This window comes from Corylus avellana, chromosome 8, assembly GCF_965113065.1.
Source record: "Corylus avellana chromosome 8, dhCorAvel1.hap1.2, whole genome shotgun sequence".
NCBI lineage: Eukaryota > Viridiplantae > Streptophyta > Magnoliopsida > Fagales > Betulaceae > Corylus > Corylus avellana.
In genome coordinates, this window is record NC_142497.1 from 16,029,345 (window position 1) to 16,046,704 (window position 17,360).

Consider the following 17,360-nt stretch of genomic DNA (forward strand, 5'->3'; position numbering starts at 1 on the left):
GTCATAACGTCATTCAATATCTTTCATTAGAATTGATCAATATCTACCTTAGAATTGATTATTCAGCTAGCCTATGAGATTGTTGGTTTAACAAATGCTACCTTTTCATAGTCAAATGTTTAAGATTCTTACACAAGATACATGATATATAACGTGTAATACAAAGCCATCCATACATTGGTAAATATTGAAGCAAGTTGGGGGCCAATTGTGAGGGTGTGTGGTCTGCCTAAGGTTTTGGTGAGTCTTGCTAATTTTCTGCATATATAATGATGATCATAAGATAAGATGGCAAGTGATGTATCACATGATCTGCCACGTGAAAGAAAACTTAGCCATATTATTATTATTTTCAAACTTTTGCTCAAAAGTTACATAGAAATATTGTAGATCAACCCTTCTGGGGTTGGTGGAGTCTGGGGATCGTGGAGTCAAATTATTTCAACCCAATAATGTTTTCTTAATCTCATTTTTCAAAATTTTTTTTTTTTTAAAAAAAAAATGTAAACACGCGTTTTTGAAACCGGCGTGTATTAATTAATCATGCCAAATCTTTTAGTGAGGTTACAATCTTGTGCTTTTGTGACTCAAAATAATAAAAATGTATTTTATAAAATAAAAATTTTAAAAGTAGAGAAGTCATTTTTTTTTATCTTAATTATAAAGGGTATTTTTTTTTTTAATTTAAAAAATTCTTGTCTAGGATATGTTTCGTCCTTTAGGGAAATTCACATTAAATAATAACTTTAATTAGGTCATGGCGAAAATTTGGTGTTCTGCACCATCGAATATGAAGCAGGCACTTAAGTTCGAAACACCAAAAATAATATAATCATTCACATCAAATAATTTCATGTCTTTTATAACAAAATACCTAATAAATAAAATACCCATTGACAAAACCACCAGAGCCGCCGTCTTAGTTGATTTTGGAGGCTTTGATGTCGGGGGCTCGGAGGTGGGTGTGGAGGTGATGGGCTTTGGGTTAGAATGAATGGAAAAATCCATTGTATTAATTTGAATCTACCTTGAATTTACTACAAGATCCGAAATTTGTTGTATCAATTATGGTCTGAAATTCCTCTATGCTTTGATACATGACGGACAATGTTCTTTTTCTATTGCGTTTTTTCATGTTTAAGTAGCAACTGTTTGTCCAACTATGTGGTTATTATATTAGACACGCTTGTAGTTTTTAAGTGAGTTTTCTTGTCTAATATATGCTCTTCTTCTCGGTGCAGTTACATATGGTATTGATGAGTCGTACAAGTTATCAGTTCTTACATCAGGGAAGCCTTTTTTGTAATCCTTTTTTTGCTGCTTAGCTACATATGACGTTTAATTTCTCAAGGAACATTGTTGTTGATGTATGCCTTCTTTGGCACTTGTTTAAAAACTTGACAATTATGTAGTTTTCTTAGGCCATTTTTTAGACTTCTTCACTTGTAATTAACTCTGTTTCAGACCTTCTAACATATTTAATTAAAAAATGAGTTCTTAAGTAAGCTCTAACATATTGTTATGTTTAAATTATTCATACCAAACAATTTAAAACATTAATCAACCAAAAAATAAAAGCATTTGATGTTGATGACAACGATCATCAGGAACATTGATGTGGGGGTCATCAACGACGACATTTTGTCGTCGCTAATGTGTACGTCATCAGCATCAGCGACAACAAATGTCGTCGCTGATTAGTAAGTCATTAGCGACGACATTTGTCGTCGCTGATGTGTGTCGTCGCTGATGTGTGAGTCATCAGAGACGGCAAATTTCGTCGCTGATGTGTGAGTCATCAGCGACGGCAATGTCGTCCCTGATATGTGCATCATCAGCGACGGCAATGTCGTCGCTGATGTGCGCGTCATCAACGACAACATCGACTTTAAAAAGGCATTATCAGCGACAAACTTTGATAGTTATTAGCGACGACATTTGTCGTCGCTGATCATTATTAACAGCGATGACATGGAAGGTCGTCGCTATTTAGTCTTTAACGACAGATTACTTGCAACGATTGGGAGCAACGACCATAGTTGTCTCGGATGACTATCAACGACGACATATGGGTCTTTAGCGACTACTCAAGGTCGTCGCTAAAGACCCATTTTCCTGTAGTGATTATTCATGGAGGAAAAGACTTGTGTTGTTCCAAGAACAACAAAATCAAAGTTTTAGAATTTGCTAACAATAGCTAGGGTACACAATTTATTACTTCTTATTCAAGTTATGTTTTTATTATTTTCAAAAATTGTAATTTATGTTTAACTAGTAGTTGTGTTGTTGATTTCTTCCTCTGCATTATGGGTTTCCACCACATAAAACACTTATATATATATATATGTCGAGAAAATGTCCATGAGCAAAGTTTGTACATATTAGAGAAGAGATCAACTTGATTAATGTTAGAGAAGAGAAAAATATCCTTCTGGAGATATGACATTAATATTGCATTTCAAGAGATCTTCATTGGCATGCATGTGGCATCACGTAAGAATTACCATTTTCATTTTCACACTTCCGTACACGAAAGCTTGCTATTTTCAGCACGTTGGGCGGCCACTCTACTCTCTGGAATGCTTCAAACTTTTCACGAGTTTTCTGATTTGACTTTGTCTTTTCAAGGCGGCTTTTATTATTTCTTAAAGTAGTTGAGTTTTTTTCCTGCTTATCAAAAAGTTAAATACCAACTGCCCAAGAATATTAAATATCAAACACTTTAAAATAAAAATACAATATTCAACCAAGCCTGACTAAAAAACTCACTTTCACAATTCTATAACTCTTAAAATCCAACATCTAATCATTTTTAATTGTGATTTATCTCAAATCTAATATTAGTTTTAAAATTCACTTTAGAAAGTGTAAAAGTAAAAGATTGAGAATGAAAGTATGTAGCATTACTTCTTTTATATATATAGGCCATTGTAATACATATATTATATACTTCAATATACAAAATGTAGCCCATTACTTTTTTTCAAAAAAAAAAAAAAGTAGAAGAAAAATGTTTAAATATTAAATATATAATTATATCAACAATTTCTTATTAATTTAAAAGATCGAAAAGTCCGGTCATTCAATATCTTTAATTAGAATTGATGATCAATATCTTCATTAGAATTGATTATTCAGCTACCTTCTCACATTGATGGTTTAACAAATGTTACCTTTTCATAGTCAAATGTTTAAGATTCTTACACAAGAAACATGATATATGACAAAGTCATACATAGATTGCTAAATATTGGAGCAAGTTGGCCGGGGGCCAATTGTGAGGGTGTGTGGTGATCTGCCATATCAATTTCACATTACGTGTGTTCCTTTGAAATATTTACCAAAAACTTGGCCTAGGGTTTTGAGTGATTTACAAGCTTTCTGTGTTGGATGATGTAAAGAAAAGAAAACCCAAACCCTTCAATTCAATGTGCTTTGTTCAACAAAGAGATGCGTCACCATGGACGTTGTCCAAACACTACAAAAATTCAATTTTTTTGTAACGGACCGTTTGTGACGTGTCAAGGCTGTTGACACGTTACTAAAGGTTAGTAACGTAGGTCGTAACTACTAAGGATTTAGTAACGTGTCAGAAATTGACACGTTACTAAATGGTAACGTGTCAGTTTCTGACACGTTACTAAAATTTTAGTAACGTGTCAATTTTGACATGTCACCAAATGGTGACGTGTCAAACTTGACACGTTACTAAAGTTTAAAAAATTATTAAAAAAAAAATTCCGGACAAAAATTTGAAAATTTTTTTTTTCAAATTTTTTTTCCGGAATTTTTTTTTTCAAATAATATTATGGAATTTGATTTTCAAAAATCCAAACCCAACACAGTTGATATCATGGAATCTCATTTTTTTTTCTTTCAAATAATATCATGGAATCAGATTGAATAAACCATCAAATAATATCATAGAACTCAAAATGCCTTGAATAAGTTTCAACAACATATACAAACATCTGCAGATCTGGAGCTCGAGCTCCATTTAGGCCTGATATTCAGCTATCTCCTTTTCAGCCTCTTCTTTGGCTTGTTTCAACCTAACCATTTTTTCTAACAATAGAAAGACAAGCTATATATATTAAACCCCAATATATTAATGCAAAACACAAGCTATATATATAATGAGGAATATATACCTGAGGAGATGGACGGAGAAATGCCGAACCTGCCGGAAGGAGTTGTCGGAGAGAGAGAGAGAGAGAGAGAGAGAGAGAGAGTACTGTGAGAAGAGAAAGGAGTTGCTGGAGAGGAAATTCCCTCTTCTTCGAAGCATGTGTTGGGGAGGTAGAAAAAAAATAGGAGGGAAAAAAAGAAAGAAAGAGGGGGGAAAAAATATATTGGAAACCAGCTGGGCGCTGGTTCCCAATACCCTATTGTAACGTGTGATTTATTGGACACGTTACCAATTTGGTAACGTGCCATTATGACACGTTACCAAATTTGGTAACGTGTCATAATGGCACGTTACCAATTAGTAACGTGCCATAATGGCACGTTACCATTTTGGTAACGTGCCATTATGGCACGTTACCAAGTAGTAACGTGTCATAATGACACGTTACTAATTGGTAACGTGCCATTATGACACGTTACCAAAATGGTAACGTGTTATTTATGACACGTCACCAAATGGTGACATGTGGAGTTTTACACGTTACTAAATATTTTAGTAACGTGTCATTAACTGCCACGTCACTAAATGGTAACGTAGAAGATATTAATGAATAGTATGCACCTCACTAAAACCCATTTTTGTTGTAGTGAAATGGAACCTGCCCCTCGAAGTGTGTAAAATGATGTAAAGCAAAGAACAATAAAAGGCCAGCTGGGTCGTCTTTTGAACACTTTTTAAACATTGGTAAAAAGAACATCATGGAAGACAACTTCGTCTTCTTCTCTCTCTCTCTCTCACTATGTAATTCAAACATGTTAGCTGAAATCAAATGGACTCTACGTCAATTGAGCAACAAAGTAAGACAAATAGCATATTGAAAGTCAAACCACGTTTTCTATATTCATGTTACAGAGAGAGATTCAGAGATGGTACATGCTTCTATATAAGGAGCCAAAGTGCTCAACCCTCTCCCCCCACAACACTTCAAGCATTCGAAAGCCCAAAAACAAAATGATGAAGCTGGGAATTACCCATTTCTTGTTTTGCAGTTTTTTTCTTCTTCTTGTTCTCAATTCAACATCTCATGAAGTTGGTTCGTAATTAACTTTTTATTTATGTGTTTCTTTTTTTCGATTTTTTTCATCCTTAAAATCTTATTAATGGTGCAGATGATGAGAGAGAATTTGATTATGATGAAAAAAGCGGAAAGGGACCAGCTCATTGGGGAGAGCTTCACCCAGAATGGAGCATGTGTAAAAATGGATCAATGCAATCTCCAATTGATTTGTTGCATGAGAGAGTTGAAGTAGTTTCCCATTTAGGGAGACTTAAGAGGAGATACAATCCCTCCAATGCAACTATTACCAACAGGGGCCATGACATTATGGTAAGCAAAAGGAGAGGGAGATCGAGCTATAAATTAATAAATCTTTCAAAAAAACCAAAAAAAAAAAAACTAACCTTTCTTTTTTGAATGATTTGTGCAGCTGAAATGGGAAGGTTATGCAGGATATATTGAAATAAATGGAACCCAATATGAACTGAAACAGTGCCACTGGCACTCCCCTTCTGAACACACAATCGATGGCCAGAGATTTGATATGGAGGCTCACATGGTTCATGAGAGCTCAGATGGAAAGTCTGCTGTTGTTGGAATCATTTACAAGCTTGGCCGCCCTGATTCTTTCTTATCATCGGTAAGTATTTTCTGGTGTTGACCTTTTTTTTTTTTCTAAAACCCGTTGTACAAGAGAATCACACCAAACACATATCTTTTATTTTATTTTTATTATTTTTTTTTTCTTTCGCCTTTCTTTCTCTCTCTCATGGGTGTTGTGCTTTTGAATATATAGTTGACGGATCATTTAGCAGCCATTACCGATACCACAGAAGCAGTGAGTGCAGCGGGTATTGTGAACCCAAAGAATATAAAGATAGAGAGTAGGAAGTATTACAGATATATTGGCTCCCTCACAACTCCCCCATGCACTCAAAATGTTGTGTGGACTATTGTCAAAAAGGTAATTTTGCTTCCAATCCCTTCAATATTTCAACTAATTAACAATTTTCTTTTTTTTTTTAAAAAAAAAAAACTAAAATTGCAATTAATTTATATTAATTAACTCATGATGCATCAGGTGAGGACTGTTTCACTAGAACAAATCAAGTTGCTTCGTGTGGCCGTTCATGATGTGAGTAGCTATATATTGAACATTCCCATATGTATATATATATGAAACATGCATGCAGCTGTGTAGGGTTTTTTTTTCTTTTTTTCTTTATGCTGGCTGATTATTCTTTTTTATTTTTTTTATTTATTTTTTTCAGGATTCAAATACTAATGCAAGACCACTACAACCAATAAACAGGCGCTCAGTGTATCTCTATAGACCAAGTAAAGGCAAAGAGGATTAAAATCTTATGATTTTACAGCAATCACTCAACATATATTACATGCTTTTAGAAGTGGGAGAAATATGTTGAGGGTTGAACCATTTAGGCCCTAATTATTACCTATTATATAAACTTTTCAGTCATAATCTATAGTTCCTTTATAGCTAATTAACTTGTAGGGACATGGTGATGGTTTGATAGAGGATACTGTGTCCTTTTGTATTCAGGTATTCATATACTAAAATAAATAAATTTATTTAGTTATTCTTAAGTTTTTTTTTTTTTTTTTGTTGCTAAGAGATGTTGCTTTTTACGGTGTCTCCGGCATCTAGTTGGAACAAAGTCCCGAATATCCCAGTTAAAAAAAAAAAAAAAAAAAAACCCTAATTTATAGATGCGTGAAGATTGAAGAGCAAAAGAAAGGTAGTTGGGAAAAGAGCTTGCCATCTACCCCTCATCTAACTTCCATGAACAAGGCATTAGATTGAACCCTCTAGCACTGCGTATAATGAGAATCATGTTTTGTTATAGTAGGGATTCGAAATGTCGGACGACTTGAGCGAGCGTACGAGGTAAGTAAACACTTACGACTGCTTTCCTTAAAAACGTACGGTATGTTAGTTGACCGAGCACGCGTATGCTATGATCATGCCTACTTTTTTATAACTTGGTAACTGACTTAATAATTAATTGATAAGATACATCGTATCATATGGTACACTAGTAGGTGAAGTATAATAGCCATGTACTTACTATATGTACTTGATGATTCTATAGTCAAATGTGTGTGAATATGTTATATGGGCCATGGATCCAATGATTATTTCATGACCGGTGCAGTCATAATTGATGAGTCACTACAGGACATATATTATTAGTAGCGTAGGCCACTCGAGATCGAACTCGGTTGGGCTGCTAGTATGTGAATGGCACCATAATTATATTACAGGTCACTTGAGACAACGTCAACCCTACTGATCATGAGAATAGGTAATATCTCAAGTAAACCATAATAGTTATATTAGTTTCTGCATTAAAAGAGTTTTTTTTTTTTTTGTTTAGAATATTTACCAATCTCCAGCTACTCTGTTAAAAATTAAATTGAGGAAAATTTTGAATATCGGATGTAACCTTTTCACCCCTAATTAATCTTCGTACAATGTGTCTCGAAGAAAATGGTTTTACAAACATGCATGACCGAAGTATGCACGGATTTATGCATGAAGAGATGTTCATCTAATGGCGCGCATGTGGCATCACGTAAGAATTTACCATTTTCATGTTCACACTTCCGTACACAAAAGCTTGCTATTTTCAGCGCGTTGGGCCACTCTACTCTCAGGAACGCTTCAAACTTTTCACTAGTTTTGTGATTTAACTTTGTATTTTCAAAGGCGGCTTTTATTATTTCTTAAAGTAGTTGAGTTTTTTTTTTTTTTTCTACTTATCAAAAAGTTAAATCCCAACTGCCCAAGAATATCGGAATATTTTAAGAAAATATCCTTGATCACTTTAAAAAAAAAAAAAAAAAAAAAAAAAAAATTAATATTCCTTCAAGCAAGCCTAAGGAAAAAACTCATAGCTTTTTATAAAGAGAATTAATGTTACATAAATTCTCACTTTCACACTTCCATAGTTTTTAAAATTAATATTTTATCAAATTCTAACAATGATATTTCCTAAATTTAATATTAGTTTTAAAAGTCACGCCAAAATATATAAAAGTGACAGACTGAAAATAAGAGTGTGTGTAACAATACTTTTTATATATATAGAGGCCATTGTAATACATTTTATATACTTCAAAATATATATATATATATATATATATATATATACAAAATGTAGCTCAATACTTTTTCTTTTCCCTTTTTTTTGTTAAAAAAAAAAAGTAAAAGAAAAATGTTTAAATATTAAAGATATAATTATATCAACAATTTCTTTTCAATTTAAATTGTTGTAGTAAGTAATGATATCAGATCGAAAAGTCCTGTCATAACATCATTCAATATCTTTCATTAGAATTGATCAATATCTACCTTAGAATTGATTATTCAGCTAGCTTCTGAGATTGTTGGTTTAACAAATGTTACCTTTTCATAGTCAAATGTTTAAGATTCTTACACAAGATACATGATATATAACGTGTAATACAAAGCCATCCATACATTGGTAAATATTGAAGCAAGTTGGGGGCCAATTGTGAGGGTGTGTGGTCTGCCTAAGGTTTTGGTGAGTCTTGCTAATTTTCTGCATATATAATGATGATCATAAGATAAGATGGCAAGTGATGTATCACATGATCTGCCATGTCAAACACGTGAAAGAAAACTTAGCCATATTATTATTATTTTCAAACTTTTGCTCAAAAGTTACATAGAAATATTGTAGATCAACCCTTCTGGGGTTGGTGGAGTCTGGGGATCGTAGAGTCAAATTATTTCAACCCAATAATGTTTTTTTAATCTCATTTTTCAAATTTTTTTTTTTTTTAAAAAAAAAAAATGTAAACACTCGTTTTTGAAACCGGCGTGTATTAATTAATCATGCCAAATCTTTTAGTGAGGTTACAATCTTGTGCTTTTGTGAATCAAAATAATAAAAATGTATTTTATAAAATAAAAATTTTAAAAGTAGAGAAGTCATTTTTTTTTATCTTCATTATAAAGGGTATTTTTTTTTTAATTTAAAAAATTCTTGTCTAGGATATGTTTCGTCCTTTAGGGAAATTCACATTAAATAATAACTTTAATTAGGTCATGGCGAAAATTTGGTGTTCTGCACCATCGAATATGAAGCAGGCACTTAAGTTCAAAACACCAAAAATAATATAATCATTCACATCAAATAATTTCATTTCTCTTATAACAAAATATCTAATAAATAAAATACACATTGACAAAACCACCGGAGCCGCCGTCTTAGTTGATTTTGGAGGCTTTGATGTCGGGGGCTCGGAGGTGGGTGTGGAGGTGATGGGCGTTGGGTTAGAATGAATGAAAAAATCCATTGTATTAATTTGAATTAAAATACGGTGTTTTCATCTATATTGTATTTGATGTTTTTATCTCATGTGTCAAATTTTTATTGAATGCTGTAAAATGAGGTTTTAGACCACATATTGATAGAATGGGCTCTCAATCCAATAAGGGATACTTAATAAAACAAAGGCAAATTGAGTTAGTATGAATTTTTTTAATCCAATCTTTAAAAGTGTCACGTATTTCTTGAACATATAAGAAGTACTTTTTTTTTTTTTTAGTTATTAATGCTATTCAAAATACGTGTAAAAATGACATACTATTAAAAAAAATATGTATTTTTTCACGTGCTAACGAGATAAAAAAGTTTTCCACAACTCAATATATTGAAAATTTATGTCCATAAATTAAATTCTCCATTTTTAGGCTTTGGGTCAAGTATTACATCATCACCACAAGATTTTAAAGCGATTCAGACGTCAGCATTTACGTCGGACGAACCTCTACAATGTTAAAACATTGATATATGTTCTGAAGAAAGGAGAGATAGAGACACTGAGATACGTAAGAAGAAAGTATACGATACTTATATATGTATATAAAAGCAGAATCGTTGAAGAAAATAATTTAAAATTGTGACAAGTGGTGGTGTAAAATATTAATAAGTGTCACTTTAAATATAACATATAAGCATAAATTAAATCTAACATATTAAAAAGCTAAATCAAATAAGATTTCTTTAATATTTCTTATTGAGAAATTTAGAACAAATAACAAATATAGTATCTACAATATCATATATCATCACATATTATATATGATATTCTATTTCACCCTGCTTAATTTACTTTTATCATAGTCTAATTTTAAAGAGATTTAAATCCAAAAAGGTTGGTTACGAAGTAAATTACTTTTGATTTTTTAAGAATAACAGAATTAGTTTCCGGTCGATTTTTTGTTTTCTTATGGTTTATTTTCTATGAGTGAACCATAGATCGATGACGGATTGAGCATAAAGAAGAATTTTCACTAGAGTAAAGGCAACGAATGAGATTGCGATTGATAAAGTATTAGTAGTGGAGATAAAAAAGACAAAGAATCAAGAACCTAGCAGCGGATAGAGACGTGATTTGTCGGAATTTGCTATAGTCTATAGATCTAAAATTAATTGAGACGGTGACTTTTCATAAATATTGTCTTATAATAGTCCGATAGGCTATTATGTATGTCATAAATAATGTTTAAGTTGTGAAGATTTCAAATTATATCTTTGTCATTGTACGAAACATTTTGTTCCATTTTATTGTTATATCAATGAAAAGATAATTCGTTAAAAGATATTAAATTACTTTTGCCATTTATCCAAATTAAAATTAGAAAAAAACACTACACTTTCAAAAACAATCATTTTTTTTTTCTTTTTGAAAAATATAGAACTTCCATCGAAGAAATTTCATGAGCATGAAGCTCTTACAACATAGATTATACAGCTCTTGAAAAATCATAACCAAAGCTATAAAGCTTACAAAGTCATAAAAATGGCTTCAAGCTTCCGCTAATCTATGTATAACTACATTTAAGGAACATATCTACTTCATGCATACTAGATTTAGGACATGTGTAGCAAAAAAAAACTAAAAAACTAAAAACTAAAATCCCGACCGTGAGAGTTAAGCTTCCACACTAATCTACTACATCCTCAATCCGAAGGCCAGGACAAAGAAAATAAAAAACAAAAACCCCACAAGCAGCAGTGGAGGAGCACGGCATCGTAGACATCCCTTCGGAAGATACGTCTTGATCGAAGAAAACGATCAGATCTAAGGTTGAAGAGATTAGATCTGGATTTAGATCTAGAACTAAATCTACAAATTAGATCTAAAGCGACCCACCAAAAATGGAGACCGGTGGAACCTACAGAGAAGACATCAAGCACTGCTACCATAAAAAGAGAGTAAAGAAGATCTAGATCTAAAACTTTTCTTTTCTTAAAATTCATTTTTTGTGTTGTCTAGAAAAAAAGGAGAGATGAAATATGTACATTGCACGTATTACAAGCTAAACATTGAAGGCAAATCTGTACGTGAATGGAATTGAATTAGTCAGGGTAGGTGGCTTGGTCGGTTGGGCTAGCAAGCTGTACGTGTTTGATGATGACTGAGATCGACTCTGAACTGGCGTTACCTTAATTAAAATATTCTTATCTCCTCATTCTCCACAAACAATTAATTAATTATAACATCAAATGAGACAAAACCTACAGATATATAATGCTTGCACTTCAACAATACTAAATTATATAATATATCGTCAAATAAGTTAAACTTGATGACCAAAGCTTTGATCATGCAAATTTTTTATTTGTTTATTAATTTATTTTTTGTTTTTACGTTCATACCAAGAAATTAAATAATAGATATGGAGGTTGAATCTCACTCTGACCTTTTGGCTGTTCTGTCATGACTCCATATTCAAATTTTTTTGATCGAAATTTGAAAAAAAAAAAATCATATAAATATTGTCTTGCCGCTTTGTTGGAGTAAAATTGTAGTGTTCTTCGTTTTAGTCAATTTATTGTCAAAAAGTAGTTCATGAATTTCACATTACGTTTGTTCCTTTCGAAGTATACCAAAAACTTTGCCTAGGGTTTTGAGTCATTTACAAGCTTTATGTGTTGGATGATGTAAAGAAAAGAAAACCCAAACCCTTCAATTCAATCTGCTTTGGTCAACAAAGAGATGCGTCCCATGGACGTTGTCCAAATTAATGGAACCTGCCCCTCGAAGTGTGTAAATTAAATGATGTGAAGGGAAAGAACAATAAAAGGTCAGCTGGGTCGTCTTCTGAACACTTGTAGAAAATTGGTAAAAAGAACATCATGGAAGACAACTTCATCTTCTTCTTCTTCTTCTTCTTCTTCTCTCTCTCTCTCTCTCTCTCTCTCTCTCTCTTATTATGTAATTCAAACTTGGCCCCGGGCTTTGAGTATTTTACAATCTTTCTGTGTTAGATGATGTAAAGAAAAGAAAATACAAACCCTTCAATTCAATTTCCTTTGTTCAACAAAGAGATGCGTCACCATGGACGTTGTCCAAATGGAACCTGTCCGGCCCTCCAAGTGTGTAAAATGATGTAAAGGGAAAGAACAATAAAAGGACAGCCGGGTCGTCTTCTGAAAACTTTTTAAACACTGGTAAAAAGAACATCATGGAACTATGGAAGACTACTTCGTCTTCTTCTCTCTCTCTCACTATGTAATTCAAACATGTTAGCTGAAATCAAATGGACTCCACGTCAATTGAGCGACAAAGTAAGAAAAATAACATATTGAAAAGTCAAACCACGTTTTCTATGTTCATATTACAGAGAGAGATTCAGAGATGGTGCTGCTATATAAGGAGCCAAGCGCTCAACCCTCTACCCCCACAACACTTCAAACTTTCGAAATCCCAAAAACAAAATGATGAAGCTGGGAATTACCCATTTCTTGTTATGCATTTATTTTCTTCTTCTTGTTCTCAATTCAACATCTCACGAAGTTGGTAATTAATAAAGGCTAATGCCATGTTTTGCATAAGCTTTCTATTTATGTGTATTAATTTCTTTTTTACCATTTTTTTCATCCTTAAAATCTTATTAATGGTGCAGATGATGAAAGAGAATTTGATTATGATGAAAAAAGTGGAAAGGGACCAGCTCAATGGGGAGAGCTCCACCCAGAATGGAGCATGTGTAAAAATGGATCAATGCAATCTCCAATTGATTTGTTGGATGAGAGAGTTGAAGTAGTTTCCTATTTAGGGAGACTTAAGAGGAGTTACAATCCCTCCAATGCAACTATTACCAACAGGGGCCATGACATGATGGTAAGCAAAAGGAGAGGGAGATCGAGCTATAAATCAATAAATCTTTTTTTTAAAAAAAAAAAAAAAAAACTAACCTTTCTTTTTTGAATGATTTGTGCAGTTGAAATGGGAAGGCTATGCAGGATATATTGAAATAAATGGAACTCAATATGAACTGAAACAGTGCCACTGGCACTCTCCTTCTGAACACACAATCAATGGCAAAAGATTTGATATGGAGGCTCACATGCTTCATGAGAGCTCAGATGGAAAGATTGCTGTTGTTGGAATCATATACAAGCTTGGCCGCCCTGATTCTTTCTTATCATCGGTAAGTATTTTCCGGCACACCTAACACGTCTCTGAAACCTTTCTGAACAAGAGAATCATACCAAACACATCTCTTTTTTTTTCTTTTTCTTTTTTCGTTATAAAAAAAAAAAAAAAAAAAAAAAAAAAAATCGCCTTTCTTTCTCTCTCTAATGGGTGTTGTGTTTTTGAATATATATAGTTGGCGGATCATTTAGCAGCCATTACCGATACTAGAGAAGCAGTGAGTGTAGCGGGCATTGTGAACCCAAAGAATATAAAGATAGGGAGTAGAAAGTATTATAGATATATTGGCTCCCTCACAGTTCCCCCATGTACTCAAAATGTTGTGTGGACTATTGTCAAAAAGGTTTGCTTCCATCCCTCCATTTAAACTAATTAATTTTTAAAAAAAACTAAAATTGTGATTAATTTATATTAATTAACTCATGACGCATCAGGTGAGAACTGTTTCACAAGAACAAATCAGGTTGCTTCGTGTGGCCGTTCATGATGTGAGTAGCTATTGAACATTCCCATATATATATATATATATATGAAACATGCATGCAGCTGTGTAGGGTTTTTTTTTTTTTCTTTTTTTCTTTATGCTGGCTGATTATTCTTTTTTATTTTTTTATTTTTTATTTTTCAGGATTCAAATACTAATGCAAGACCACTACAACCAATAAACAGGCGCTCAGTGCATCTTTATAGACCAAGTGAAGGCAAAGAGGATTAAAATCTTATGATTTTACAGCAATCACTCAACATATATTACATGCTTTTAGAAGTGGACGGCAGAAATATGTTGAGGGTTGAACCATTTTTGCCCTAATTACCCTATTATATATACTTTTCAGTCATTATCTATATATGGTTCCTTTATAGTTAAGTTGTAGGGACATGGTGATGGTTTGATAGAGGATACTGTGTCGTTGTGTATTCAGGTATTCATATACTAAAATAAATAAATATATTTACTTATTCTTAAGTTTTTTTTGTTGTCAAGAGACGTCGCTTTTCACGGTGTCACAGGCATCTAATTGGAGCAAAGCCCCAAATATCCTGGTTATAAAAAAAGAAATTAAAAAAAAAAAAAAAAAAACTAATATATAGATGCGTGAAGGGCATGGGAAAGAAAGGTAGTTGGGAAAAGAGCTTGCCATCTACACCTCATCTAACTTCCATGAACAAGGTATTAGATTGAACCCTCTAGCATTGCATATAAAGATAGTCATGTTTCGTTATAGTATGGATTCGAAATGTCAGATGACTAGAGGCATATGAGGTAGGTAAACACTCATGACTGCTTTCCTAAAAAATGTGCGATATGTTAGCTGACCAAGCACATGCATAATATGAGCATGCCTACTTTTTTTATAATTTGGTAACTGTCTTAATAATTAATTGACAAGATGCATCGTATCACATGGTACACCGGTATGTGAGGTATAATGGCTATGTACTTACTATATATACTTGATGATTCTATGGTCAAATGTGTGTGGATATGTTATATGAGCATTGGATTCAATATTAGTTGTTTCGTGATCGGCGTAACCATAATTGACGAGTCACTACAGGATGTATATTATTAGTAGCGTAGGCCACCCGAGATCGGATTCGGTTGGACTGCTAGTATGTGGAAAGCACCAAAATTGTATTACAGGTTACTTGAAACAACGCCAACCCTACTGAAAATAAATAATATCTCAAGTAAATCTTGTATGATAGTTATGATCAATTAAACTTGCTATTTTCAGCACGTTTGCCCACTCTCCTGTCAGGAATGGTTCAAACTTTTCACTAGTTTTGTGATTTGACTTTGAATTTTCAAGGGCGGCTTTTATTATTTCTTAAAGTAGTTGAGTGTTTTTTTTTTTTTTCAACTTATCAAAAAGTTAAATCCCAACTGCCCAAGAATATCAGAATATTTAAAAAATATTCTTGATCACTTTAAAATAAAGAAATTAATATTTCTTCAAGCGAGCCTAAGGAAAAAACTCATAGCATTTTATAAAGAGAATTAATGTTAAACAAATTGTCACTTTCACACTTCCATAGCTTTTAAAATTAATATTTTATCAAATTTTAACAGTGATATTTCCTAAATTCAATATTAATTTTAAAAGTCACGCCAAAAAGTATAAAAATAAAAGACTGGAAATAAGAATGTATGTAGCATTACTTCTTATACACATAGAGGCCATTATAATACATATTATATACTTCAATATGCAAAATGTAGCCAATACTTTGGTAATTATATCAACAATGTTTAAATATTAAGGATATAATTATATCAACAATTTCTTATCGGTATAAATTTTTATGGTTAGGAATAATATAAGATCGAAAAGTCCCATCATTCAATATCTTTCATTAGAATTGATTATTCAGCGAGCTTCTGAGATGGATGGTTTAACAAATGTTACCTTTTCATAGTCAAATGTTTAAGATTCTTACACAAGATAAATCATATATAACGTGTAATACAAAGTCATACATATATTGGTAAATATTGGAGCAAGATGGGGGCCAATTGTGAGGGTGTGTGGTCTGCCTAAGATTTTGGTGGGTCTTGCTAATTTTCTCCATATATGATGATGATCATAAGATAAGATGGCAAGTGACGTACCACGTGATCTGCCATATCAAACAACTGAAAGAAAACTAAGCCATATTATTATTATTTTCAAACTTTTGCTCAAAAGTTGCATAGAAATGTAGAACCCTTGTGGGGTGGTTGGAGACTGACCGGAGATCGTGGAGTCAAATCATTTCAACCCAATAATGTTTTTTTAATCTCTCTTCTTGAATAAAAAATTGTAAACACGCATTTATGAAAACCACGTGTACAAAAATTGGGTGTTTTGTACCATCAAATAGGAAGCAAACATTTAAGTTTGAAACACCAAAAATAATATAATCTTTCACATTAAATAATTTTATTTTTCTTAACAAAATACCTATTGACAAAATCACCGACAAAACTACCAGAGTCACCTTTTTCGTTGGTTTTGGAGGCTTTGGTGTCGGGGGCTTGGAGGCGGGTGGGGGTGGTGGGCGTTGGGTTAGAATGAATGGAAAAGTCCACGGTATTGATTTGAATTAAAGATAGAATGTTTTCATCTATATTGTATTAATTTTGTGTTTTTATCTCATATGTCAAATTTCTATTGAATACTGTAAAATGAAGTTTTACACCACTTCCTGATAGAAGGGGCTCTTAATTCATTAAGGAATACTTAATAAAACAAAGGATATAATTTTTTTACAATTGAGTTAGTATGAATTTTTTTAATCCATACTCTAAAAGTGTCATGTATTTCTTGAACATGTAAGACGAAGTACAAAATATATATATATTACTTATTAATGTTATTAAAAATATATGTGAGAATGACATACTATTAAAAAATTATGTACTTTTTCATTTGCTAACTAGATAAAATTTGTTTTTTCACAACTCAATATATTGAAAATTTCTGCCCATAAATCAAATTCTCCGTTTTTAGGCTTTGGGTCAAGTATTACATGATCATCATCACAAGATATATATATATATATATATATATATATATATGTTCTGAAGAATCAAGAGATAGAGACAGTGAGATATATACGTACGATACTTATATATGTATATAAAAGCAGAAATCAATGAAGAAAATAATTTAAAATTGTGACAAGTGGCGG

At 32.5% G+C, this 17,360-nt stretch overlaps 2 protein-coding genes across 2 annotated transcripts; both read left to right on the forward strand.

Moving 5' to 3' along the window:
* Window positions 1-5,140: 5,140 nt before the first annotated feature.
* Window positions 5,141-6,745, forward strand: LOC132161783 (alpha carbonic anhydrase 7). Its single transcript, XM_059571967.2, has 6 exons — window positions 5,141-5,222; window positions 5,299-5,516; window positions 5,617-5,826; window positions 5,983-6,150; window positions 6,268-6,321; window positions 6,458-6,745. The coding sequence occupies exons 1-6, from the start codon at window positions 5,141-5,143 to the stop codon at window positions 6,542-6,544; spliced, it is 819 nt and encodes a 272-aa protein (XP_059427950.2). The 3' UTR covers window positions 6,545-6,745.
* Window positions 6,746-12,941: 6,196 nt separating this feature from the next.
* Window positions 12,942-14,593, forward strand: LOC132162999 (alpha carbonic anhydrase 7-like). Its single transcript, XM_088519111.1, has 6 exons — window positions 12,942-13,046; window positions 13,153-13,370; window positions 13,471-13,680; window positions 13,861-14,028; window positions 14,120-14,173; window positions 14,314-14,593. The coding sequence occupies exons 1-6, from the start codon at window positions 12,965-12,967 to the stop codon at window positions 14,398-14,400; spliced, it is 819 nt and encodes a 272-aa protein (XP_088375237.1). The 5' UTR covers window positions 12,942-12,964; the 3' UTR covers window positions 14,401-14,593.
* Window positions 14,594-17,360: the final 2,767 nt, after the last annotated feature.

Excerpts from the sequence above, each read along its gene's own strand:
- LOC132162999 (XM_088519111.1), top strand. The coding sequence starts at position 12,965 with ATGATGAAGCTGGGAATTACCCATTTCTTGTTATGCATTTATTTTCTT. Across the intron at positions 13,047-13,152 it reads TTCAACATCTCACGAAGTTG|ATGATGAAAGAGAATTTGAT; the intron begins GTAATTAATAAA and ends TTAATGGTGCAG. Across the intron at positions 14,029-14,119 it reads TGTGGACTATTGTCAAAAAG|GTGAGAACTGTTTCACAAGA; the intron begins GTTTGCTTCCAT and ends ATGACGCATCAG.
- LOC132161783 (XM_059571967.2), top strand. The coding sequence starts at position 5,141 with ATGATGAAGCTGGGAATTACCCATTTCTTGTTTTGCAGTTTTTTTCTT. Across the intron at positions 5,517-5,616 it reads ACAGGGGCCATGACATTATG|CTGAAATGGGAAGGTTATGC; the intron begins GTAAGCAAAAGG and ends TGATTTGTGCAG. Across the intron at positions 5,827-5,982 it reads CTGATTCTTTCTTATCATCG|TTGACGGATCATTTAGCAGC; the intron begins GTAAGTATTTTC and ends TTGAATATATAG.